The sequence below is a fragment of the Anomaloglossus baeobatrachus genome, chromosome 2 (genome assembly GCF_048569485.1).
Source record: "Anomaloglossus baeobatrachus isolate aAnoBae1 chromosome 2, aAnoBae1.hap1, whole genome shotgun sequence".
Lineage (NCBI taxonomy): Eukaryota > Metazoa > Chordata > Amphibia > Anura > Aromobatidae > Anomaloglossus > Anomaloglossus baeobatrachus.
Genome location: NC_134354.1, coordinates 758,997,018 through 759,024,240, shown reverse-complemented (window position 1 = coordinate 759,024,240; position 27,223 = coordinate 758,997,018). Strand labels below are relative to the sequence as shown.

General features: G+C 45.7%; 1 protein-coding gene across 1 annotated transcript in view; it reads right to left on the bottom strand.

Annotated features, from left to right (window-relative positions):
- Positions 1–27,054, bottom strand: part of MRE11 (MRE11 double strand break repair nuclease) — a 314,955-nt gene extending 287,901 nt beyond the window's left edge. Inside the window, exons 1-3 of the mRNA XM_075337495.1 lie at positions 27,008–27,054; positions 25,074–25,160; positions 16,833–16,965 (exon numbers count right to left, since the gene is read on the bottom strand). Coding sequence (XP_075193610.1) covers positions 16,833–16,965; positions 25,074–25,096 — 156 coding nt within the window. The 5' untranslated portion in view covers positions 25,097–25,160; positions 27,008–27,054. The remainder of the gene's footprint in view (positions 1–16,832; positions 16,966–25,073; positions 25,161–27,007) is intronic.
- Between the last annotated feature and the right edge of the window lie 169 nt (positions 27,055–27,223).

The following is a 27,223-nucleotide window of genomic DNA, read 5'->3' as shown; positions in this document are numbered from 1 at the left end:
TTTGGGATGAAGTAGACAATCTAGAGAGAAGAACAAAGAGAAGAAAGCCTCCATTGTGCACGCCGTCTATAAGCCGCCTGTGAGCTTGTATTGGCGGTTTTGTTACCATTCCACTTTACGCTCCTCTAAAATCAGATTTTTCTTGCTCTTCTCTGAACGTAATTGAGTTGTCAACAGCTGCGTACATGGCTCCAATCCGGGCAACACAGCGAAGACGTCGTAGCTGGAGAGGAGAGCGGACAAAGTTTTGTGTCTTGCAGGTTGCCGAAAGAGAGGTTTTCCAAAGGTTAATTAAACGGACATGGAGAAGGGTGTGCGGTGGTATGAAGACTATGAAGGTAATCGTGGGGTGGGAACTGGGGCTATGCTAGGGACGGAAAAGATCAGAGGCCCAAGACTCCACCCCACCTCCATCCAACACCCCAAAAATGTAACACCCCAGATAGCATGGTGATAACAGAGCATAGATAACGTAGATGATCCCTGCAGTCCTATTGTCATGGTATGGAAAAGTACCATGAGTACGGCGACAGGGAACAAATGGGAGATCCGGTGCCTAGGTAATGGGAAGATGGTGACACCTGACCAAACCTTCCGCTGGCCCCTGGCTCCCCTAACCACCCTACATAAATTTCGCATCTATGTGCTGAGCAGGATACCTGACCCTGGCTGACCCTGAACTGGGCTCTAGGTAGGGAACGGATGGGAAAAAGATCAGGGGCCCAAGACACCACCCCACCTCCATCCAACACCCCAAAATGTAACACCACAGACAACACAAGTGATAACTGAGGACAGATAATGTAGATGTTCACTGCAGTCCTATTGTCATGATATGGTGAAGTACCATGAGTATGCCGACAGGGAACAGATGCGAGACACTGTGTCTAGGGAAGGGGGAGATGGTGACCCCCTGATTAAACCTTCCGCTGGCCTCTGGCTTCCCCGACGACCCTAGATAGGTTTTGCACGTATGCGCCGAGCAGGATACCTGACCCTGGCTGACCCTGAACTGGGCTCTAGGTAAGGAACGGATGGGATGAGCGCTTAGTCAACACCACTAAGCTCTAAAGAAGACACAGGCAACACAAACAGGGGGAGTGAATGAATAACTTATCTCCAAGAAGACTCAGGGAGAGAAAAAGCAACAAACGACGTGTTTCTTCAAATGACTGCAAGCCGACTGCGTGCATCCAAAACTTGTACTGAAAAATAACTATCACCAGCAAACAACTAAGGACTGAGGATTTAAAGGACACAAGAGGAAGTGATGATTATTAGCTGAAAAGTAAGGCTATCTGCAGGGTCCTAAAAGGAAAAGGATAAACCCCAGGCAGAGAAGATACATAAGATACCATTTACAACACAGCAGGAAGAATAGAATGTCAGGGAGAAGCTTGTGTAGCCAAACTCTGCGACCTTCTACAGCCGGACACCACAGGACTGTCTGTCTGTCAACTGTGACACCTATGTAACACCACAGATAATATAGTGATAACGCTCTGACTACAAATAATGTAGTACAATGTATTGAAAAAGTATTCATGCTCCCGTGAACTTTTCCCCATCTTTTTCACATTACACCCACAAACTTACATTTATTTTATTGGGAATTTATGTGGCATACCAACACTAAGTCAATACTTCGTAGGACCACCATGAGCTGCAATTACTGCTGCAAGTCTTTTGGGGTCTGTCTCTACCAGCTCTGAACTACTAGAAGTTGAAGTCTTTGGCCTTTCTTCTTTCACGCATGCGTGCAGATTGGATGGATGGAGACGAGACAATTTTCAAGTCTTATCACAGATTCTCAATGGGATTTGGGTCTGGACTGTGACTAGCCCAACCATACACATGAATATGCTTTGATCAAAACCATCCATTGTAACTCTGTCTGGCAGGGTTAGAGTCATTGTCTTGCTGGAAGGTGAATCCACACCCTGTCTCACGTCTTTTCAGCCTCAACAGGTTTTCCTCCAGGACTGCTCAGTATTTAGCTCCATCCATCTTCCCATCAACTCTGACCAGCTTCCCTGCCCTTGCTAAAGAAAAGTCTCTCCACATGCTGCCACCACCATGTGTGACGGTGGGGATGGTGTTTTTTGGGAGATTGAAATGTTACTTTTCTACCAAACAGAGGGGTTTGTATTGAGCCCAAAAAAACTCTATTCTCATCTGACCAGAGCACCTTCTTCTACATGATAGCTGCATCCCTTACATGTTGGAGGGGTTTTTTTTGCATATTGTGAATAGGACTTATGTCTTGCTTTCAAAAATGTCTTTCTTTTTGCCACTCTCACCTAAAGAAAACTAAAAAAAATCTCACAGAAAAAGATACAACCTTAGCAAACCAAGTTGGATTACCAATGCACTAGCAGAATGCAGCAGACCGCAATGATAGAAGGCGGGGGCAGCCACTCACAAAAAGTACCAATTCTGCCTTGTATTTCAAATGCACACAGATGAAACTTGATTTAGTGTAGGGATTCGCAAGTACAAGGCCCTTGACGTGGGTTTCGGTGGGTATCAAAAGGGGCCTGTTGCATCCTGCTAGTGCATTGGTAATCTGACCTGGTGTGGTAAGCCTATATCATAATTTTCACTGTATGTCATATGTGAGCCCCTCCTCCTTAAAGGCCAAATTTGTGGAGTACACAACTAATAGTTGTCCTGTGGACAGATTCTACCCCCTGAGCTGTGGATCTCTGCTGCTGCTCCTCCAGAGTGACCATAGGCCTCTACACATCTTCTCAAATTAGTGCTCTCTTTTTTGGAATGTCAGTTTAGGTGTACGGCCGTGTCTTGGCAGGATTGCAGTTGAGCCATACTCCTTCAATTTTTTAAGAAGTTCAGGCTATTTCTTTTTATAACCTAACCTGGCTTTACTCTTCTCCACAACTTTGTCCCTGACCTGTCTGGCGTGTTCCTTGGTTTTCATGATGGAATTTGATCCCTAATGTTCTTAAACAAATCTCTGTCCCATGATCACGCTTCGGTTCAGGAAGGGGACAGACGCTGCGGTGACTGTCACAGACTCTGCTACATGAAAATATTTCAGCACCAAATTTGCATCTCCATCAAAACCGTTTTTGTGCGTTTTTTGCCAAGAGATGCAGATTGGTTGCTGAAATTTATACACCAAATTCCTGCATAAAATTTCCATGTTCTGGCAAAACAGCATCAATATTGCATCAAAACCACATCGCATTTAGATGCTTTTTTTTTTCTCCAAAAGATTTGGTGCATGAATTTGGTATATACATTTCAGCACCAAATCTGCATCTCTAGGCAAAAAAACCTCACAGTTTCTGCCAGGAGATGCAGGTCTCATTGAACTGAAGAGGTCACCTGAGAAATAGTTTACCTGCGTCACAGGTGGGGTACCGTTGGAACCTCCAGCCGTGACCGCAGATAAACTGAGTGAGTCTCCAATCACAGCTGTGGCTCAGTCAGTTTCTCCCTGAAACCACAGCGGACGGTCATATTTTCTAATTTTCCTGCGCACTGCGACTTCAACTTCAATATGTAGCAGAGCCTGGATCGTCGTGGGACCTTGTATGGATTACGTTTGAACTGGGTGTTTGGGGTTGATACATTGGAAAAAGAGGGTGTTTTTTTATTTTATTTCAAATGAATAATTTTTTCAATGTTTGTGTTAATTTCTTATCACTTACAGTATTAGTAATGGAGGAGGGTCTCAGACGCCTTCCATTACTAATCTAGGGCTTAGTGGCAGCTGTGAGCTGTCATTAACCCCTTATATTACCTTGATTGCCACCGCACCAGTTCAATTGAAAAAAGAGAATTTTGTTTACTTACCGTAAATTCTTTTTCTTATAGTTCCGTAATGGGAGACCCAGACCATGGGTGTATAGCTTCTGCCTCCGGAGGACACACAAAGTACTACACTAAAAAGTGTAGCTCCTCCTTCCGAGCATATACACCCCCTGGATAACCAAATATAGTCAGTTCAGTGCAAAAGCTGAAGGAGAATAGCCACCCACAAGTAGAAATAGAGCAAAAAACCGGAACAACCGGAGCCTCTGTCTACAACAACAGCCGGTGATAACACGCGGAACAAGAAACTGCCAACAGGCAACAGGGAGGGTGCTGGGTCTCCCATTACGGAACTATAAGAAAAAGAATTTACGGTAAGTAAACAAAATTCTCTTTTTCTTCATCGTTCCTATGGGAGACCCAGACCATGGGACGTCTCAAAGCAGTCCATGGGTGGGAAATAAACAGAAAACTGAGAAGTAGGCAAAACCTAACTTCACAAATGGGCGACAGCCGCCTGAAGGATGCGTCTGCCCAAGCTCGCATCTGCCGAAGCATGAGCATGCACTTGGTAGTGCTTCGAAAAGGTGTGCAGACTAGACCAAGTGGCAGCCTGACAGACCTGCTGAGCCGTAGCCTGGTGCCTGAAAGCCCAAGAGGCACCGACAGCTCTGGTCGAGTGTGCCTTGATCCCCGGCGGGGGAGGCACCTGAGTACACTGGTAGGCATCGGATATGGCCGACCTAATCCAACGAGCTAGGGTCGGTTTAGAAGCCGAGAGACCCTTGCGCTGACCTGTGGTCAGCACAAAAAGAGAGGTGCACCGCCTAAGAACAGCGGTGCGTGACACATAGATCCGGAGCGCCCGCACCAGATCTAAAGTATGCAACGCTTTCTCAAAGCGATGAACAGGAGCCGGACAAAAGGAAGGCAATGAAATGTCCTGGTTAAGGTGGAAAGGAGACACCACCTTAGGGAGAAAGTCCGGAGTCGGACGGAGAACCACCTTGTCTTGATGAAAAACCAAAAAAGGTGACTCCGAAGAGAGCGCAGCCAAATCAGAGACTCTCCTGAGAGAAGTTATGGCCACCAGAAAGACGACTTTCTGTGAAAGTTGAAACAAAGAAACCTCCCTAAGAGGCTCAAAGGGGGGCTTCTGTAAGGCCGTGAGGACCAGATTAAGGTCCCAGGGATCCAGAGGCCGCCGGTAAGGTGGAATGATGTGAGATGCGCCCTACATGAAGGTGCGCACCTGAGCCAGTCGGGCGATACGCCGCTGGAACAACAATGACAGAGCCGAGACCTGTCCCTTAAGGGAATTGAGGGATAGTCCTAGCTGCAGACCGGACTGTAGAAAGGACAGGATGGTCGGCAAGGAAAAAGGCCAAGGGGCATGGCCGGAAGAACGACACCAGGACAGGAAAATTCTCCAAGTCCTGTGGTAAATTTTAGCCGAGGAAGACTTCCGAGCCTGAGTCATAGTGGAGATGACTTCGGGAGGAATGCCGGAAGCCGTCAGGATCCAGGACTCAAGAGCCACGCCGTCAATCTGAGAGCTGCAGAATTCTGGCGGAAAAACGGACCTTGTGAGAGAAGGTCTGGGCGGTCCGGGAGATGCCACGGCACCTCTACGGACAGACGGAGCAGGTCTGGGTACCAAGCTCGCCTGGGCCAGTCTGGAGCAATGAGTATGACCCGACGGCCCTCCATTCTGATCTTGCGCAGGACTCTGGGCAAGAGAGCTAGAGGGGGAAACACGTAAGACAGACGGAACTGGGACCAATCCTGAACCAGCGCGTCCACTGCAAAGGCCTGAGGATCGTGGGAGCGAGCCACGTAAACCGGGACCTTGTTGTTGTGCCGGGATGCCATTAGATCCACTTCCGGAGTGCCCCACTTGCGGCAGATCGACCGGAACACTGCCGGATGCAGAGCCCACTCGCCGCTGTCCACGGTTTGACGGCTGAGATAATCTGCCTCCCAGTTTTCTACGCCTGGAATGTGGACTGCGGATATGGTGGACTTGGAGTCCTCCGTCCACTGAAGGATGCGTTGAACCTCCAACATTGCCAGGCGGCTGCGAGTCCCGCCCTGGTGATTGATGTAGGCAACTGCTGTCGCGTTGTCTGACTGGACTCGAATGTGCTTGCGCGCCAACAGGTGGTGAAAGGCTACGAGAGCTAGGAGCACAGCTCTGATTTCCAGCACATTGATCGAGAGGGCTGATTCGGACTGAGTCCAAGTGCCCTGTGCTCGGTGGTGGAAAAATACTGCTCCCCAGCCGGATAGACTGGCATCCGTGGTGAGGATCACCCAGGACGGGGTCAGGAAGGAGCGTCCCTGAGACAGAGAGAGGGGCCGAAGCCACCACTGAAGAGAGCTCCTGGTCTGTGGCGACGGAGCCACCAACCTGTGCAAGGAAGAAGTCTGCTTGTCCCAACAGCGGAGAATGTCCAGCTGCAGAGGACGCAGATGGAACTGGGCAAAGGGAACCGCTTCCATTGACGCCACCATCTGACCCAGCACCTGCATGAGGTGCCTGATGGAATGACGGCGGGGCCTCAACAGAGAGCGCACCGCCAGATGGAGGGACTGCTGTTTGACTAAGGGCAGCTTGACAAGTGCCGGCAGAGTCTCGAATTGCATCCCTAGGTACGTGAGTTTTTGGGTCGGGGTCAGAGTGGACTTGGGCAGATTGACAAGCCACCCGAATTGAACAAGAGTGGCGAGAGTGAGCGAGACACTCCGCTGACAGTCCGCACTGGATGAAGCCTTGACAAGAAGGTCGTCCAGGTAAGGAATCACTGCCAACCCCTGGAGGTGCAGAACCGCAACCACTGCTGCCATGACCTTGGTGAATACTCGCGGGGCCGTGGCTAACCCGAAGGGGAGAGCCACGAATTGGAAATGTTCCTCTCCGATTGCAAAACGTAGCCAACGCTGGTGTGAAACTGCAATTGGCACATGCAGATAGGCATCTCTGATGTCGATGGATGCCAGGAAATCTCCTTGGGTCATTGAGTCAATGACTGATCGCAGAGACTCCATGCGAAAATGCCGCACCTGAACATGCTTGTTGAGAAGCTTGAGATCCAGGATGGGCCGGAAGGAACCGTCCTTTTTGGGGACTAGGAAGAGATTTGAATAGAAACCTCTGAACCGTTCCCTGGCGGGAACCGGTACAATTACTCCGTTGGCCTGCAAGGATGCCACGGCCTGAGAGAAGGCGGCGGCCTTGGAGCAGGGGGGAGTTGACAGAAAAAATCTGTTTGGCGGGCTGGAAGAGAACTCTATCCTGTAGCCGTGGGAGATGATATCCCGCACCCACTGATCGGAGACGTGTTGAAACCACACGTCGCCAAAGTGGGAGAGCCTGCCACCGACCAAGGACGTTGCTGGCTCGGCCAGATAGTCAAGAGGAGGCTGCCTTGGTGGCAGCAGCTCCTGCGGACTTTTGTGGACGCGGCTTCTTGCGCCAGGTGGGCTTCTGGTCCTTGGCTGAGTTAGTGGCCGAGGCCGAGCGCTTAGAGGACGACCAGTTAGAGGAACGAAAGGAACGAAACCTCGACTGGTTCCTGCCCTGGACAGGTTTCCTGGATTTAGTCTGTGGCAAGGAAGTACTCTTCCCGCCAGTAGCCTCCTTAATAATTTCATCCAGTTGTTCACCGAACAGCCTGGACCCGGCAAATGGGAGCCCAGCAAGGTACTTCTTTGAGGAAGCATCTGCCTTCCACTCACGAAGCCACAAGATCCTGCGGATAGCGAGGGAATTAGCGGAAGCCACCGCAGTGCGGTGAGAGGCCTCCAGCATGGCAGACATGGCGTAGGCTGAAAAGGCTGAAGCCTGGGAAGTTAAGGCAACCAATTCAGGCATAGAGTCCCTAGTGAGGGAATGCATCTCCTCTAGGGAAGCAGAGATGGCTTTGAGAGCCCACACTGCTGCAAAGGATGGGGAGAACGAGGCCCCTGCCGCCTCATAGACAGACTTGGCCAGGAGGTCAACCTGGCGGTCAGTGGGATCCTTAAGTGAGGTGCCATCAGCCACAGATACAACTGTCCGGGCTGAGAGTCTAGACACCGGAGGGTCTACCTTTGGTGAGTGAGCCCACTCCTTGACCACCTCTGGTGGAAAAGGAAACCGGTCATCAGAACCATGCTTTGGGAAGTGTTTGTCAGGACAGGCTCTGGGCTTGGACACAGTGGCCTGAAAACTGGAGTGGTTAAAGAACACACTCCTTGTTCTCTTAGGCGAGGTAAACTGGTGCTTTTCTGCCAGAGAGGGTTGCTCCTCTGATACTGGCGGATTGAGGTCCAGTACAGAATTAATGGACGCAATCAAATCACTAACATCTGCATCACCCTCGGTCAGATCAATGGGGCACATGGAGGTTTGCGTCCGAGCCCCCAGTAAAGACATCCTCCTCGTCCTGCGAGTCGGCTCGTGAATCGGAGCCGCGGGACGAGGAAGGAGAGGGGACCCTGCGTCTCCTTTTAGGAGGACGGGGTCTGGGAGCAGATGAAGAATCCTCTGTGAGCTCTGCAGAGCGAGCCGAAGCAGCAGAGGCGCCCTGAGAAGGGGGCTGATGCATGCTCAGCAGAGTCCGGGACAACTCTCCCATGGAGTCGGCAAAGGACTGGGAGATAGACTTAGAAAACAATTCTACCCAAGCCGGGGGTTCAGCCACCGGGGCCGGAGCAGCCGGAGGGACCACTGGGGAGACTCCAGGATGAGGCACCACCATGTTAGAGCAGGCATCACAATGAGGATATGTGCTCGGTTCAGGCAGTACGAGCTTACATGCAGTGCATATTGGGTACAGCCTTGCAGCCTTGCTCCTAGTGTGAGACATGCTGCTGAGGTGGGGGCTCTGCAGTAAAGAACACACTCCTTGAGAATGACCCCCAGAGAGTGTATAAGGAGATCCACAACCAGAGGTTGTGGCTTACCAGACCGTTTTGTGTGCCCTCCGGATCCCACAGCTCCGACCCCCAGACAGGTTGCAGAGATGCAGCAGCCAGCGCCGATCAGTGTGAGAACGCTGATAAAATGGCGCCGGAGCGAGGAGGGGGGGCGGGGCCTAGTCCAAGAGCGGGAACCGGAGGGCCAAGGAGATATACAGGGGAGGGAAACATCTCCTCAGAGAGGAGTGTCCTCCCCTGTGATGAACGGCCGGTGGGCGGCGCCGCACTGTCCCTCTGCATGACTGACATGCAGGGGCAGTGAAAACGAAAGTAGGCCGCAGCCGAAGCCGGGGCCTAAATTTTACAATGCGGCCGGCGCGCATGCACCCTCGGCGCGGTTCTCAGGTGAAAACCAGAGAACCGGCCGAAAATGTCACCAAAGTAAACTGACACACTCTCCCCCACAATAAAGATGCAAGGAACCCCCTGAAAATAACGTCTCAAATACTTAGCTTGTGAGACGCAGGGCCAGGTCCCTGAGGGATGAGTGCTCCGTCCGGCAGGGTCCTGAAAGGGCTGCGGATGGAGACCGGTCTCCTGCAAAGCAGTGAGAACCGTGCTGGCTCCCACTTCAAGCCAGAGCCCGAGGGATGGTGAAGGAGCACGGCATGTAAGGCTCCAACCTTGAAATCAACCTTAACAACACCACCGACACAGTGGGGTGTGAAGGGACATGCCGGGGGTCCAGGCTTGGACCCGCTTTTCTTCAAACTCTTTAAAATCAAAAATCAGATGAGAATGCATGTGTGGATGTGTGCCTCCTGAACACAAAGCATTGAACTGGCTATATTTGGTTATCCAGGGGGTGTATATGCTCGGAGGGAGGAGCTACACTTTTTAGTGTAGTACTTTGTGTGTCCTCCGGAGGCAGAAGCTATACACCCATGGTCTGGGTCTCCCATAGGAACGATGAAGAAAGAGCCGGAAAACATGCCGGAATTGTCACATCTAATGGATGCGATAATTAAGGGCGGCTGCAGGCTGCAATTTATAGGCAGGGGGTGGGCCATAACCATGGACCTCCCAAGCCTGACAAAACTAGCCCCCAGCTGTCGGCTTTATCATGGCTGGTTATCAAAACTGTGGGAAACTGCATGCCGTTTTTATTATTATTTATTTAAAATTATTTAAATTATGTTGATACACAGCCAAGATAAGCACACGGTTGGGGGCTGCAGCCTGTAGCTGTATGCTTTATCAGTGCTGGGTACCTTAATATTGGGGGAACCGACGACAATCAAAATTGGGATGGGGGGGACTGCACGCTGTTTTTTTCATTATTTATTTAAATATTTAAATAAAGAAAAAGCCGCATGTGGTGCATATTATTTTGATACATAGCCAAGATACCGTATTTTTCGGACTATAAGACGCACCGGACCATAAGACGCACCCTGGTTTTAGAGAAGGAAAATAAGAAAATAAAATCTTAAGCAAAAAATGTGGTCATGACACACTGTTATGGGGCGAGGATCTGCTGTTGACAAAATTATGGGGGTAATGTCCCCAAATTCTCTACTAAGGTACCCCATCCTGGTAATGCTCCTCCTGCCTTGTATATATATGTCCCTCATCCTGGTATAGCCCCCATCCTGCTATATACTACCATCCTGGTATGTGCTCCCATCCTGCTATATACCTCATCCTGGCATATGGCCGCATCCTGCTATATACCCCCATCCTGGTATATGGCCGCATCCTGCTATATACCCCCATCCTGGTATATGGCCGCATGCTTCTATATACCCCATCCTGGCATATGACCGCATCCTATCCTGCTATATACCCCATCCTGGCATATGGCCGCATCCTGCTTTATATACCCCCATCTTGGTATGTGCTCCCATCCTGCTATATACTCACATCCTGCTATATATTCCATCCTGGTATATGCCATCATCCTGCTATATTCCCCCATCCTGCTATATACCCACATCCTGCTATATATTCCATCCTGGTGTATGCCATCATCCTGCTATATGCCATCATCCTGATCCTATACCCCCATCCTAATCTATACCCCCATCCTAATCTATACCCCCATCCTGATCTATACCCCCATCCTGATCTATACCCCCATCCTGATCTATACCCCCATCCTGATCTATACCCCCATCCTGATCTATACCCCCATCCTGATCTATACCCCCATCCTGATCTATACCCCCATCCTGATCTATACCCCCATCCTGATCTATACCCCCATCCTGATCTATACCCCCATCCTGCTATATGTCCTGCATCCTGTGGCACACAAAAAAAAAAAAAAAAAACGTTTATACTCACCTTTCCTTGCTCCACGCAGCATTGCTCCTCCTCATGTCTGTGCCGGCAGCAGTGCCGCTGGAGTCTGGAGCCGGCCACAATCCCCGCAGCACCGCGATGTCCTCCTGTCTGTGCCGGCCGCGGCTGTGTGTGGACACATGCGCACAGCGATGATGTCATCACTGTAAGCACCGCTAGTCTCCACACAGCCGTGGCCGGCACAGACAGGAGGAGATCGCGGTGCTGCAGGGGGAACGGTGAGTATACTGATTCACTGCACCCCGCGCTGATGATGATGCTTGGGGAGCAGTGAATACAGCCGCACATGATCACTCCAGGCTGTAGTTGCCAGGGGTGATTCATGCGGGCTGGCTGTTTTAGTATGCGTACATCCCCCGCCCACCTGTCAGCGCCGGCTTCAGCGCTGAGAGCTGGGCGGGAGGATGGGCGTGCATATGTAATGAGCGGGCCCATGTGGTCACCGCAGGCGCTGCTGCAGCCTGCTCGTGCCCCCGATGACCCGCTCTACCGCAGCACCCTCATGCCTCACAGCCCTACATTCAGACTATAAGATGCAACCCCCACTTTCCCCCAACATTTGGGGGGAAAAAGTGCGTCTTATAGTTCGAAAAATACGATAAGCGCACGGCTGGGGGCTGCAGCCTGTAGCCATATGCTTTATCTACGCTGTGTATCACTATATGAAGGGACCCTATTCAAATGTATTTTACACTATAGGGATGCAGACAGTGTGTAATTCTCAGCAATCACTGACGCGGTAACACAGGGTGGGAGTGCAGTCTGACTGCAACCAATCACAGACGCTGGGACTGCTGGTGGGCGGGGGAAGTAGTGAATATGTATGAGGGTAACGAGCAGACCCGGAAGTAATGTTACAGCCGCACGGGAGACTCGGCAAGTAGAACGCTCCTGCTTTACCCCCAATTTTCTTTTTCCTTTATTTTTTTTAATAATCTTGGTGGCCGAATCCGAACAGTTACACAGAGTTCACTGAGAACCCAGTGTTTGGGGTCCACACACAGACACTAGCTATCCGGTATGGACCCCGAACTTCACAGTTCAGGTTTGCCCATCGCTACTTAAAAAGTATAACCTGTCTCGGTTGCCCATGACAACCAATAACAGCGCAGCTTTCTTTTTCCAGGAGTGGTTTACAAATTGAAAGCAGTGTTGTGATTGGTTGCTATGGGCAACAGATCCAGTTCTGAGAAATGAGGCCTAGAAATAAATGAACACAAAGCCATAAAAAACTGAATTAAACGCTGATAAATCACAGTGGGGGTTTGAATACCAAAATAAATAACAGTGGAGGAAGAGATGGCCCAGAAAAAAAAAAATGTATGTAGGATCATAACATCTTAAGGAAAAATGTTTCCCTGTATATACAATAGACTAAATGCAGACATTATATACGGGCACTTAGATACATCATTGAGGTATGCTCGAGGGGTCTGACACGTGGGGGCACAATATAAAACTCATCGACCAATAACATTTACTCAAGCAGGGGGGCTTCTTCTTCATCGGTTGTTACAAGAGTCCATTAGGTTACATCACGGTTAAGATGCAGGTTTAATAATGCACTAAAAGCTTTGTAAAATATAAGTTGTTATGTACCATCGTGTAACGACGCAGGACTTAGGAACATATCTACCCTCCCTACGAGAAATCACCTTGTGTTCTAAGTACGGGCATCCATACACGTGCGGCATACAAGCCTTGTAGCCATTAGCTTGAATTACAGCCATACATGTAAGCTCGAGGAGAACAACAAGCCGAAAAAAACATTTTAACCTTACCCTGGTACAGCCATTGCTCATCAAAGGCCGTGCTTCAAAGGAGAAAGTCATTTTCACGATATATTAGTGGAAGTGTAGTGTACAGAGCAACGTGAAGAGTAAAAGAAAAAAGTATATATTCTATACATATACATATACATACACATATACATATATATATATATATATATATATATATATATATATATATATATATATATATATATTATATACACACACACACACACATACAGTTAGGTCCAGAAATATTTGGACAGTGACACAACTTTCGCGAGTTGGGCTCTGCATGCCACCACATTGGATTTGAAATGAAACCTCTACAACAGAATTCAAGTGCAGATTGTAACGTTTAATTTGAAGGTTTGAACAAAAATATCTGATAGAAATTGTAGGAATTGTACACATTTCTTTACAAACACTCCACATTTTAGGAGGTCAAAAGTAATTGGACAAATAAACCAAACCCAAACAAAATATTTTTATTTTCAATATTTTGTTGCGAATCCTTTGGAGGCAATCACTGCCTTAAGTCTGGAACCCATGGACATCACCAAACGCTGGGTTTCCTCCTTCTTAATGCTTTGCCAGGCCTTTACAGCCGCAGCCTTCAGGTCTTGCTTGTTTGTAGGTCTTTCCGTCTTAAGTCTGGATTTGAGCAAGTGAAATGCATGCTCAATTGGGTTAAGATCTGGTGATTGACTTGGCCATTGCAGAATGTTCCACTTTTTTGCACTCATGAACTCCTGGGTAGCTTTGGCTGTATGCTTGGGGTCATTGTCCATCTGTACTATGAAGCGCCGTCCGATCAACTTTGCGGCACTTGGCTGAATCTGGGCTGAAAGTATATCCCGGTACACTTCAGAATTCATCCGGCTACTCTTGTCTGCTGTTATGTCATCAATAAACACAAGTGACCCAGTGCCATTGAAAGCCATGCATGCCCATGCCATCACGTTGCCTCCACCATGTTTTACAGAGGATGTGGTGTGCCTTGGATCATGTGCCGTTCCCTTTCTTCTCCAAACTTTTTTCTTCCCATCATTCTGGTACAGGTTGATCTTGGTCTCATCTGTCCATAGAATACTTTTCCAGAACTGAGCTGGCTTCATGAGGTGTTTTTCAGCAAATTTAACTCTGGCCTGTCTATTTTTGGAATTGATGAATGGTTTGCATCTAGATGTGAACCCTTTGTATTTACTTTCATGGAGTCTTCTCTTTACTGTTGACTTAGAGACAGATACACCTACTTCACTGAGAGTGTTCTGGACTTCAGTTGATGTTGTGAACGGGTTCTTCTTCACCAAAGAAAGTATGCGGCGATCATCCACCACTGTTGTCATCCGTGGACGCCCAGGCCTTTTTGCGTTCCCAAGCTCACCAGTCAATTCCTTTTTTCTCAGAATGTACCCGACTGTTGATTTTGCTACTCCAAGCATGTCTGCTATCTCTCTGATGGATTTTTTCTTTTTTTTCAGCCTCAGGATGTTCTGCTTCACCTCAATTGAGAGTTCCTTAGACCGCATGTTGTCTGGTCACAGCAACAGCTTCCAAATGCAAAACCACACACCTGTAATCAACCCCAGACCTTTTAACTACTTCATGGATTACAGGTTAATGAGGGAGACGCCTTCAGAGTTAATTGCAGCCCTTAGAGTCCCTTGTCCAATTACTTTTGGTCCCTTGAAAAAGAGGAGGCTATGCATTACAGAGCTATGATTCCTAAACCCTTTCTCCGATTTGGATGTGAAAACTCTCATATTGCAGCTGGGAGTGTGCACTTTCAGCCCATATTATATATATAATTGTATTTCTGAACATGTTTTTGTAAACAGCTAAAATAACAAAACTTGTGTCACTGTCCAAATATTTCTGGACCTAACTGTATACACGCAGTATATACTATATACATATAAATACAAGCACACCATATTTTTTGTTTTATAAGATGCACCGGATTATAAGACGCACCCCAAATTTGAAGGAGGAAAAAAAAGAAGAAAATACGTAATTATTTACCGGTAATGTATTTTTTCCGAACCCATAACGGCACCACGAGAGGATCCGCCCATCAAGGACTGGAAACCTTAAGGATAAAAAGGGGGCGGTCCTCTCCCCCGCCTCAGTTGGTTTCCTGTCCTCCCTCCCTAACTCTTTTTCGCCGTAATTCTCTCATGGTGCCGTCATAGGGTGAGGGAAATATACGTAATTACTTACCGGTAATGTGTTTTTTCCGAACCCATGACAGCACCCTTATATTCCCTCCCTGCACTGGGGGTTGTTGGTTGGTTCACCTTCCTTTTTTTCGTTATCCCACATATTCCGGTGGTGGCCTTATGTTAACCTGTTGCTGTTTTTCGGTGGTCCTCTCATGCTCTGTAATCAACTGAGGCGGGGGAGAGGACCGCCCCCCTTGATGAGCGGGTCCTCACTGAGGTGACGTCATGGGTTCGGAAAAAACACATTACCGGTAAGTAATGACATGTCACTTCTTAGAAGGCGCGCTTCGGGCAGCAGCCGAAGCGCTGCGCTCTAAGACGCCACGTGCGCACGGTCCCTGCACAATCTCCATAGATTATGCAGGGGACGCACAACGCATGCAGTTACGCTGCGCTACAAAGCGCAGCGTAACTGCATGTAATTACGCAATTTGCGCACATAGCCTAACTCTCCGCTGCTGCTCCACTGCAGTGACACCCCCTTCGAGCCCTCCGTATCGCCGACACTATGCCACCACTGCTGCCCTGGTAAGCCATATTACAAACTGGAAAAAAAACCATTATATTATATATATCTAGATAACTAGATATATAGACACACATATATATATATATATATACACACATACATACACACACACACACACACACACACACACACACACACATACAGAGAGAGACACAGACATAGGTATATAATATATCCATATATCTACATATATAGACATGACCAAAAGAGTTCCAGAAAACTAAGTATTTCTCCTGGAAAATTAATGCAATTACACATATTGTGTTATACACGTTTATTTCCTTTGTGTGTATTAGAACTACGCAAAACAGGAGATAAAAAGGGACAAAATTGTTGACACCTTTCTAAAATCGTGAGAACAACTTTGCTTCAAGCACGTGATGCTCGTTCAAACTCATATTGTGGGCAATATGAACATCACACATGGAACCAGAGAAAAAGGGGAGGATTCGTGGCTCATCCAACCCCAGAATAGCATTCCCGCCTCATCCGACCCCAGAGCAGCATTCCCGCCTCATCCGACCCCAGAGCAGCATTCCCGCCTCATCCGACCCCAGAGCAGCATTCCCGGCTCATCCGACCCCAGAGCAGCATTCCCGGCTCATCCGACCCCAGAGCAGCATTCCCGGCTCATCCGACCCCAGAGCAGCATTCCCGGCTCATCCGACCCCAGAGCAGCATTCCCGGCTCATCCGACCCCAGAGCAGCATTCCCGGCTCATCCGACCCCAGAGCAGCATTCCCGGCTCATCCGACCCCAGAGCAGCATTCCCGGCTCATCCGACCCCAGAGCAGCATTCCCGGCTCATCCGACCCCAGAGCAGCATTCCCGGCTCATCCGACCCCAGAGCAGCATTCCCGGCTCATCCGACCCCAGAGCAGCATTCCCGGCTCATCCGACCCCAGAGCAGCATTCCCGGCTCATCCGACCCCAGAGCAGCATTCCCGGCTCATCCGACCCCAGAGCAGCATTCCCGGCTCATCCAACCCCAGAGCAGCATTCCCGACTCATCCGGCAATGAGCCGCACATCTCACAGTCTTCACCGCTCATCAGCCCACAGAGCGACACAGCTCATAACATAGATTATAACCCAGGAACCATACTGCCACTTCTTGGTGTCTCCAGACCTTCTTCTCTTTCCCCCCTGTATATACAGCAGTGTGATTGGAGACACAATAATGGCTGACAATGGTGACAGGACGGGCCCCCCCCCGGGTCCATTACACGGGAGGAGCTATTAGCGACAGTTACCGAACACTTACTTCATTATCCTGAGCAAACCGCAAGATCTCATCGAAGGTCACAAAAGTGTCGTTTCCCCTCACGGCATCTTTCTCCATGTAACCGAGGTGAATGTCCGTCGCCACAAGGATTTTAAACGTGTCATCGTCATCACTGAGAATGGGAAAGAGACGAGAACAATGAGAGGCGGTATGATTGTCACCAGTGCGGTTTTATCTAACCGTCATATTAGTCCATCTGGCGTTCCTTGGCTGTGAAGACGCTTCTCCACCTTTTCAAATGACACCTTTTTTGTAGATCTACGATGAGCCAGTCATGAGAAATCCAGAGGAGAAGCCATAAGCAAATCAGGCTGGAAGTGCAGTGGGGGCGTGTCAGTGCCCTTCACTGCGCCTTCTGTTGACACTCCCCCAGTGCACTTCCAGCCTAATTTGCATATGGCTTCCACACTAGATTTCTCACGACTGACACATCAGAACTTTACGAAAAAGTGCCGACATTCCTGCTAATTACAGCAATATGATTAGTATGAATATTCTTGTACATAGGGGCAGTATTATAGTAGTTATATTCTTGTACATAGGAAGCAGTATTATAGTAGTTATATTCTTGTACATAGGAAGCAGTATTATAGTAGTTATATTCTTGTACATAGGAGCAGTATTATAGTAGTTATATTCTTGTACATAGGAGTAGTATTATAGTAGTTATATTCTTGTACATAGGGGGCAGTATTATAGTAGTTATATTCTTGTACATAGGAGCAGTATTATAGTAGTTATATTCTTGTACATAGGAGTAGTATTATAGTAGTTATATTCTTGTACATAGGAGTAGTATTATAGTAGTTATATTCTTGTACATAGGAGTAGTATTATAGTAGTTATATTCTTGTACATAGGGGGCAGTATTATAGTAGTTATATTCTTGTACATAGGAGCAGTATTATAGTAGTTATATTCTTGTACATAGGAGTAGTATTATAGTAGTTATATTCTTGTACATAGGAGTAGTATTATAGTAGTTATATTCTTGTACATAGGAGCAGTATTATAGTAGTTATATTCTTGTACATAGGAAGCAGTATTATAGTAGTTATATTCTTGTACATAGGAAGCAGTATTATAGTAGTTATATTCTTGTACATAGGAGCAGTATTATAGTAGTTATATTCTTGTACATAGGAGTAGTATTATAGTAGTTATATTCTTGTACATAGGGGGCAGTATTATAGTAGTTATATTCTTGTACATAGGAGCAGTATTATAGTAGTTATATTCTTGTACATAGGAGTAGTATTATAGTAGTTATATTCTTGTACATAGGAGTAGTATTATAGTAGTTATATTCTTGTACATAGGAGTAGTATTATAGTAGTTATATTCTTGTACATAGGGGGCAGTATTATAGTAGTTATATTCTTGTACATAGGGGGCAGTATTATAGTAGTTATATTCTTGTACATAGGAGCAGTATTATAGTAGTTATATTCTTGTACATAGGAGCAGTATTATAGTAGTTATATTCTTGTACATAGGAGTAGTATTATAGTAGTTATATTCTTGTACATAGGGGGCAGTATTATAGTAGTTATATTCTTGTATATAGGAGCAGTATTATAGTAGTTATATTCTTGTACATAGAGGCAGTATTATCGTAGTTATATTCTTGTACATAGGGGGCAGTATTATAGTAGTTATATTCTTGTACATAGGGGCAGTATTATAGTAGTTATATTCTTGTACATAGGGGCAGTATTATAGTAGTTATATTCTTGTACATAGGAAGCAGTATTATAGTAGTTATATTCTTGTACATAGGAGCAGTATTATAGTAGTTATATTCTTGTACATAGGAGTAGTATTATAGTAGTTATATTCTTGTACATAGGGGGCAGTATTATAGTAGTTATATTCTTGTACATAGGAGCAGTATTATAGTAGTTATATTCTTGTACATAGGAGTAGTATTATAGTAGTTATATTCTTGTACATAGGAGCAGTATTATAGTAGTTATATTCTTGTACATAGGAGTAGTATTATAGTAGTTATATTCTTGTACATAGGGGGCAGTATTATAGTAGTTATATTCTTGTATATAGGAGCAGTATTATAGTAGTTATATTCTTGTACATAGAGGCAGTATTATCGTAGTTATATTCTTGTACATAGGGGGCAGTATTATAGTAGTTATATTCTTGTACATAGGGGCAGTATTATAGTAGTTATATTCTTGTACATAGGGGGCAGTATTATAGTAGTTATATTCTTGTACATAGGGGCAGTATTATAGTAGTTATATTCTTGTACATAGGGGGCAGTATTATAGTACTTATATTCTTGTACATAGGGGCAGTATTATAGTAGTTATATTCTTGTACATAGGGGCAGTATTATAGTAGTTATATTCTTGTACATAGGGGGCAGTATTATAGTAGTTATATTCTTGTACATAGGAGCAGTATTATAGTAGTTATATTCTTGTACATAGGAGCAGTATTATAGTAGTTATATTCTTGTACATAGGGGCAGTATTATAGTAGTTATATTCTTGTACATAGGGGCAGTATTATAGTAGTTATATTCTTGTACATAGGGGCAGTATTATAGTAGTTATATTCTTGTACATAGGGGCAGTATTATAGTAGTTATATTCTTGTACATAGGGGCAGTATTATAGTAGTTATATTCTTGTACATAGGGTCAGTATTATAGTAGTGATATTCTTGTACATAGGGGCAGTATTATAGTAGTTATATTCTTGTACATAGGAGCAGTATTATAGTAGTTATATTCTTGTATATAGGGGCAGTATTATAGTAGTTATATTATTGTACATAGGGGCAGTATTATAGTAGTTATATTATTGTACATAGGGGCAGTATTATAGTAGTTATATTCTTGTACATAGGGGGCAGTATTATAGTAGTTATATTCTTGTACATAGGAGCAGTATTATAGTAGTTATATTATTGTACATAGGGGCAGTATTATAGTAGTTATATTATTGTACATAGGGGCAGTATTATAGTAGTTATATTCTTGTACATAGGAGCAGTATTATAGTAGTTATATTCTTGTATATAGGGGCAGTATTGTAGTAGTTATATTCTTGTACATAGGGGGCAGTATTATAGTAGTTATATTCTTGTACATAGGAGCAGTATTATAGTAGTTATATTATTGTACATAGGGGCAGTATTAGAGTAGTTATATTATTGTACATAGTGGGCAGTATTATAGTAGTTATATTCTTGTACATAGGAGCAGTATTATAGTAGTTATATTCTTGTACATAGGAGCAGTATTATAGTAGTTATATTCTTGTACATAGGAGCAGTATTATAGTAGTTATATTATTGTACATAGTGGGCAGTATTATAGTAGTTATATTCTTGTATATAGGAGCAGTATTATAGTAGTTATATTCTTGTACATAGGAGCAGTATTATAGTAGTTATATTCTTGTATATAGAGGGCAGTATTATAGTAGTTATATTCTTGTACATAGGAGCAGTATTATAGTAGTTATATTCTTGTATATAGGGGCAGTATTATAGTAGTTATATTATTGTACATAGTGGGCAGTATTATAGTAGTTATATTCTTGTACATAGGAGCAGTATTATAGTAGTTATATTCTTGTATATAGGGGCAGTATTATAGTAGTTATATTCTTGTACATAGGAGCAGTATTATAGTAGTTATATTATTGTACATAGGAGCAGTATTATAGTAGTTATATTCTTGTACATAGGAGCAGTATTATAGTAGTTATATTCTTGTACATAGGAGCAGTATTATAGTAGTTATATTCTTGTACATAGGAGCAGTATTATAGTAGTTATATTCTTGTACATAGGGGGCAGTATTATAGTAGTTATATTCTTGTACATAGAGGCAGTATTATAGTAGTTATATTCTTGTACATAGAGGCAGTATTATAGTAGTGATATTCTTGTACATAGGGGGCAGGATTATAGTAGTTATATTCTTGTACATAGAGGCAGTATTATAGTAGTGATATTCTTGTACATAGGGGGCAGGATTATAGTAGTTATATTCTTGTACATAGGGGTAGTATTATAGTAGTTATATTCTTGTACATAGGGGCAGTATTATAGTAGTTATATTCTTGTACATAGGGGGCAGTATTATAGTAGTGATATTCTTGTACATAGGGTCAGTATTATAGTAGTTATATTCTTGTACATAGGGGCAGTATTATAGTAGTGATATTCTTGTACATAGGGGCAGTATTATAGTAGTTATATGCTTGTACATAGGGGCAGTATTATAGTAGTTATATTCTTGTATATAGAGGGCAGTATTATAGTAGTTATATTCTTGTACATAGGGGCAGTATTATAGTAGTTATATTCTTGTACATAGGGGGCAGTATTATAGTAGTGATATTCTTGTACATAGGGTCAGTATTATAGTAGTTATATTCTTGTACATAGGGGCAGTATTATAGTAGTGATATTCTTGTACATAGGGGCAGTATTATAGTAGTTATATTCTTGTACATAGGGGCAGTATTATAGTAGTTATATTCTTGTATATAGAGGGCAGTATTATAGTAGTTATATTCTTGTACATAGGAGCAGTATTATAGTAGTTATATTCTTGTACATAGAGGCAGTATTATAGTAGTTATATTCTTGTACATAGGGGCAGTATTATAGTAGTTATATTCTTGTACATAGGGGGCAGGATTATAGTAGTTATATTATTGTACATAGGGGCAGTATTATAGTAATTATATTCTTGTACATAGGGGGCAGTATTATAGTAGTTATATTCTTGTACATAGGGGGCAGTATTATAGTAGTTATATTCTTGTACATAAGGGGCAGTATTATAGTAGTTATATTGTTGTACATAAGGGGCAGTATTATAGTAGTTATATTCTTGTACATAGAGGGCAGTATTATAGTAATTATATTCTTGTACATAGGGGGCAGTATTATAGTAGTTATATTCTTGTACATAGGGGCAGTATTATAGTAATTATATTCTTGTACATAGGGGGCAGTATTATAGTAGTTATATTCTTGTACATAAGGGGCAGTATTATAGTAGTTATATTCTTGTACATAAGGGGCAGTATTATAGTAGTTATATTGTTGTACATAGGGGCAGTATTATAGTAGTTATATTCTTGTACATAGGGGGCAGTATTATAGTAGTTATATTCTTGTACATAAGGGGCAGTATTATAGTAATTATATTCTTGTACATAGGGAGCAGTATTATAGTAGTTATATTCTTGTACATAGGGGGCAGTATTATAGTAGTTATATTCTTGTACATAAGGGGCAGTATTATAGTAGTTATATTCTTGTACATAAGGGGCAGTATTATAGTAGTTATATTGTTGTACATAGGGGCAGTATTATAGTAGTTATATTGTTGTACATAGTGGCAGTATTATAGTAGTTATATTGTTGTACATAGTGGCAGTATTATAGTAGTTATATTCTTGTACATAAGGGGCAGTATTATAGTAGTTATATTCTTGTACATAGGGGCAGTATTATAGTGGTTATACAGTATATCACAAAAGTGAGTACACCCCTCATTATTGTAAATATTTTATTATATCTTTTCATGGGACAGCACTGAAGATCTGACCCTGTGATACAATGTGCAGTGTCAGTGTGCAGCTTGTATAACAGGGTAAATCTGGTGGTGTCTAAATAACTCAGCACACAGTCACTAATATCTAAACCACTGGAAACAAAATTGAGTACACCCCTAAGTGAAAATGGCCAAATTATGCCCAAAGTGTCACTATTATATGTGGCCACCATTATTTTCCAGCACTGCCTTAACTCTTGGGCACGGAGGTCACTAGAGCTTCACAGGAGCCGCTGGATCCTCTTCATCCTCTATGATGGCATCACGCAGCCGGTAGATGTTACAGATCTTGCGCTTCTCCACCTTCCGTTTGAGGAAGCCCCACAGATGCTCCATAGGGTTTAGGTCTGGAGACGCTAGGCCAGTCCAGCACCTTTACCCTCAGTTTCATTAGTGAGGCAGTTGTGGTCTTGTGTTTGGGGTCGTTATGTTGGAACATGAAGGGAAGGGGTCTGTTATGATTCAGGGACCGAGGAGGATCAAAAAATGCTGAAACCCAAATTGGCTGGAAACTTAACGGACTGCAGACCTAATCCTGACACACAACTAGAAGTAGCCGTGGGGCGTGCCTACGATGACCTGGACGCCTCGACAAAGCCGGAGAATTAAATAATCTCACAGGTAGAGATATAAGCTTATCTGCCTCGGAGCAGTCCCCAAAGAAAGATAGATAGAACCCCCACATCTAAAGGCTATGGTGATATAGAAAAACACAATACAAAGTCAGAAAAGACAGGTTCAGCAAAAGGTGAGGCCCAAACTATCTTTTTAGGAAAGAGCAACTGTCTGCAGCCGTAAAAACCCTTAGGCTATGTGCCCACACTAGAATGTCCCTGCGGATTTTTTTGCCTGAAAATCCGCGACTTTCGCGGCAAATCCGCACCCGCGGATTTGCCGCGGATTTTGATGCGGATTTTTTTTTTTTTTTTTTCCCCATTCAAAGCCAAAAATCCGCACCAAATCTGCACCAAACAATTGACATGCTGCAGATTTTTCCGGATCAAAATCCGCGGCAAATCCGCCGCGGAAAAATCCGCAGCATGGGCACAGCATTTCCAAAATGCCATTGAAATGGCTTGGAAGTGCTGCTGCTGCAGATTTTCGGCAAATCCGCGGTAAATCCGCGGCAAAATCCGCGGTAAATCCGCGGTAAATTCTGTAGCGTGGGCACATAGCCTAATAAATACCAGCACTTCTGATATGGAAAAATCTTGAGGTCACACAGCCTCTCCCCCAATATATCAGTACTCAAATGTTACTGGGATCCAAAAACACTAATACAGATGAGGGACTGAATTAATACCAAGAATGACAAACACAATACCTTGCAGAATCATGGAGCCACGTATACAGACACTCCCAGCAGAGAATGATCCCATTCCACCAAGAACTCCACAAAGAAAAATAGGAATCATGCATTAATGTTAAAGCAGAAAAAACAACAAGAAAATGGAAACAATAAGCAGAGGTACAAAGACCACTTATCTGAGTGGAGTTCTGGCTGTGAGCAGGGCTGGTTACAGGAGACATTGACCATGGGCAAGTAACAAGAGAAAACTACTCAGTTAAATAGTCCAATCTGACCCCAATTGCCAGTCCCCCACAGGTGAGTGGCTTTCATTCCACACATCAACTGCACCGCCAGCATTGACCACAAGAGGGAGCCCCAAACTGGAAAACATATTCACAACAGGAATCATGCTTTGTTTCAGTATGTCACAGTAAATGTTGTCATTCAAGGTTCCCTCACAGCCGACAGCACTAATGCAGTCCGAAACCATGACCCTCCACCATCATGCCTGACTGTAGGCAGGACACACTTGTCTTTGTGCTCCTCACCTAGTTGCCACCACACATGCTTGGCACCATCTAAACCAAATAATTTTATCTTGGTCTGATCAGACCACAAGACAGTTCCAATAATCCATGTCTTTATGCTTGTCTTCAGCAAACTGTTTGTGGCCTTCTTGTGCATCATCTTTAGAAAAAGCTTCCTTCTGCAACAACAGCCATGCAGACTAATGGGATGCAGTGTGCAGCGTATGGTCTGAGCAGGGACAGGCTGACACCCCCACCCCTGTCACCTCTGCAGCAATGCTGGCCACATATATATATATATGTCTATTCTGAATAAACAACTTCGGAATGACGCTGAGCACGTCCACTCAGCTTCTGTGGTCGGCCATGGCGAGGCCTGCTCTGATTGTATCTTGTCTTGTTATACTGCTGTATGGTCTTGGCCACCGTGCTGCAGCTCAGTATCAGGGTGTCGGTATCTTCTTATAGCCTTGGCCATCTTTATGGAGACCAATAATTCTTTTTTTCAGATCCTCAGAGAATTTTTTGCCATGAGAAGCCATGCTGAGCTTCCAGTGACCAGTATGAGAGAGTGAGTTAGGGATAACACCAAATGTAACACCCCTGCTCCCCATTCACACCGGAGACCTTGAGACACTGAGTCACGTGACAGTGGGGAGGGAAAATGGCTAATTGGGCACAATTTGTCCATTTTCACTTAGGGGTGTACTCACTTTTGTGATATACTGTATTTGTGGACATAGGAGACATTGTCATAGTTTACAGTGTAACACACACATATATAGACTCGGGTTACTTACACGGCGCTGGCAGCGGAGCTCATGTCTACAGGATAATTTGAGGAGGATATTCCAATTCTCAGATGTATTATGGAAATTGCCCAAAGCCTGGAGGAGAAACAGAAAGATCCATCACGTGTCTGAGGGTCATCGTCTTCCCCGGCAAAAACGCCGGCTTCAGCCTCATAAACAATCTGCAGCGATGAAGAGAGAATTCCAGCTCCGGACTGATTTCATGTGCATCGTGGAGAGGTAAGAGCGAGGAACGGGCCCTCCTCTAAGACACGCAGATTGCACCATTGTCTAAGCAGCAGATTGTGTCCGGCGGATCACCCCGAGGTGCCGGGAAAGCGCGCAATCACCCCTGAGGCGCCGAGAGTGCACGATGGCCCCCGAGGTGCCGGGATAATGTGCGGGGACGCCCCGAGGTGCCGGGATAATGTGCGGGGACGCCCCGAGGTGCCAGGATAATGTGCGGGGATGCCCCGAGGTGCCGGGATAATGTGCGGGGATGCCCCGAGGTGGCGGGATAATGTGCGGGGACGCCCCGAGGTGCCGGGATAATGTGCTGGGATGCCCTGAAATGTCGGGAGAATACGCGGGATTACGTCGGCAATTCGCAGATTTTTCTTACAAAATACAGAATATTCTGAAATCACCTGGAAAATTTGGGATGATGCCTGTCTCTGCAGACGCTGGACTATGTATCCAGCCACGAAAAGTGAGGATGACCCGCTGTTATGGGGGATCCAGCAATGACGCACTGTTATGAGGGATCTGTCGATCATACACAGTTATGGGGGATCTGCCAATGACGCACTGACTGTTATGGGGGATCTGCCAATGACAAACTGTTATGGGGGATCTGCCAATGACCCACTGTTATGGGGGATCTGCCAGTGACCCACTGTTATGGGGGGATCTGCCAATGACGCGCTGTTATGGGGGATCTACCGATCATACACAGTTTGGGTGGATCTGCCAATGACGCGCTGTTATGGGGGATCTGCCAATGACGCGCTGTTATGGGGGATCTGCCAATGACGCGCTGTTATGGGGGATCTGCCAATGACGCGCTGTTATGGGGGATCTGCCAATGACGCACTGTTATGGGGGATCTGCCAATGACGCGCTGTCTTGGGGGATCTGCCAATGACGTGCTGTCTTGGGGGATCTGCCAATGACGCGCTGTTATGGGGGATCTGCCAATGACGCGCTATTATGGGGGATCTGCCAATGACGCGCTGTCTTGGGGGATCTGCCAATGACGCGCTGTTATGGGGGATCTGCCAATGACGCGCTGTTATGGGGGATCTGCCAATGACGCGCTGTTATGGGGGATCTGCCAATGACGCGCTGTCTTGGGGGATCTGCCAATGACGCGCTGTCTTGGGGGATCTGCCAATGACGCGCTGTCTTGGGGGATCTGCCAATGACGCGCTGTTATGGGGGATCTGCCAATGACGCGCTGTTATGGGGGATCTGCCAATGACGCGCTGTTATGGGGGATCTGCCAATGACGCGCTGTTATGGGGGATCTGCCAATGACGCGCTGTCATGGGGGATCTGCCAATGACGCGCTGTTATGGGGGATCTGCCAATGACGCGCTGTTATGGGGGATCTGCCAATGACGCGCTGTTATGGGGGATCTGCCAATGACGCGCTGTTATGGGGGATCTGCCAATGACGCCCTAATATGGAGCATCTGCCGATTAAGCACTGTTATGGGGGGTCTGCTGCAGGTAAGAGCAGTGCCTTGTAAAGTCACAGATAATGTTGGGTGATATACTGGGCTATATACACGGCAGCTCACAGGTGCCTCCTGCACGCTGCCACCAGTCAGCGCCGCCTCCATCACCCTGCACGCTGTGACAGGAGACCACGCCGGGCTCACACTGTCTCTACATGTAGCAGCTCGTACAGACACGGAGCGCAGCTCTGCCGCAATACCAACCTCACTCCCTCACTGCAAATCCCGGGAAAAAGTGTGCATGCCGGGAACTGCCGCCAAAACTACAAGTCCCGGCATGCCGTGCGCGCTCTCACTGCTCTCAGGACCGCGCCAGTCTGCTCCGTACGTGAGACCCGGAAACTACAGCTCAGCGCGGCCTCTAGTGCCCGCAACGTGCGTCTCCTATTGGAGGACGCAGGAGGCTGACGTGAGGCGTAG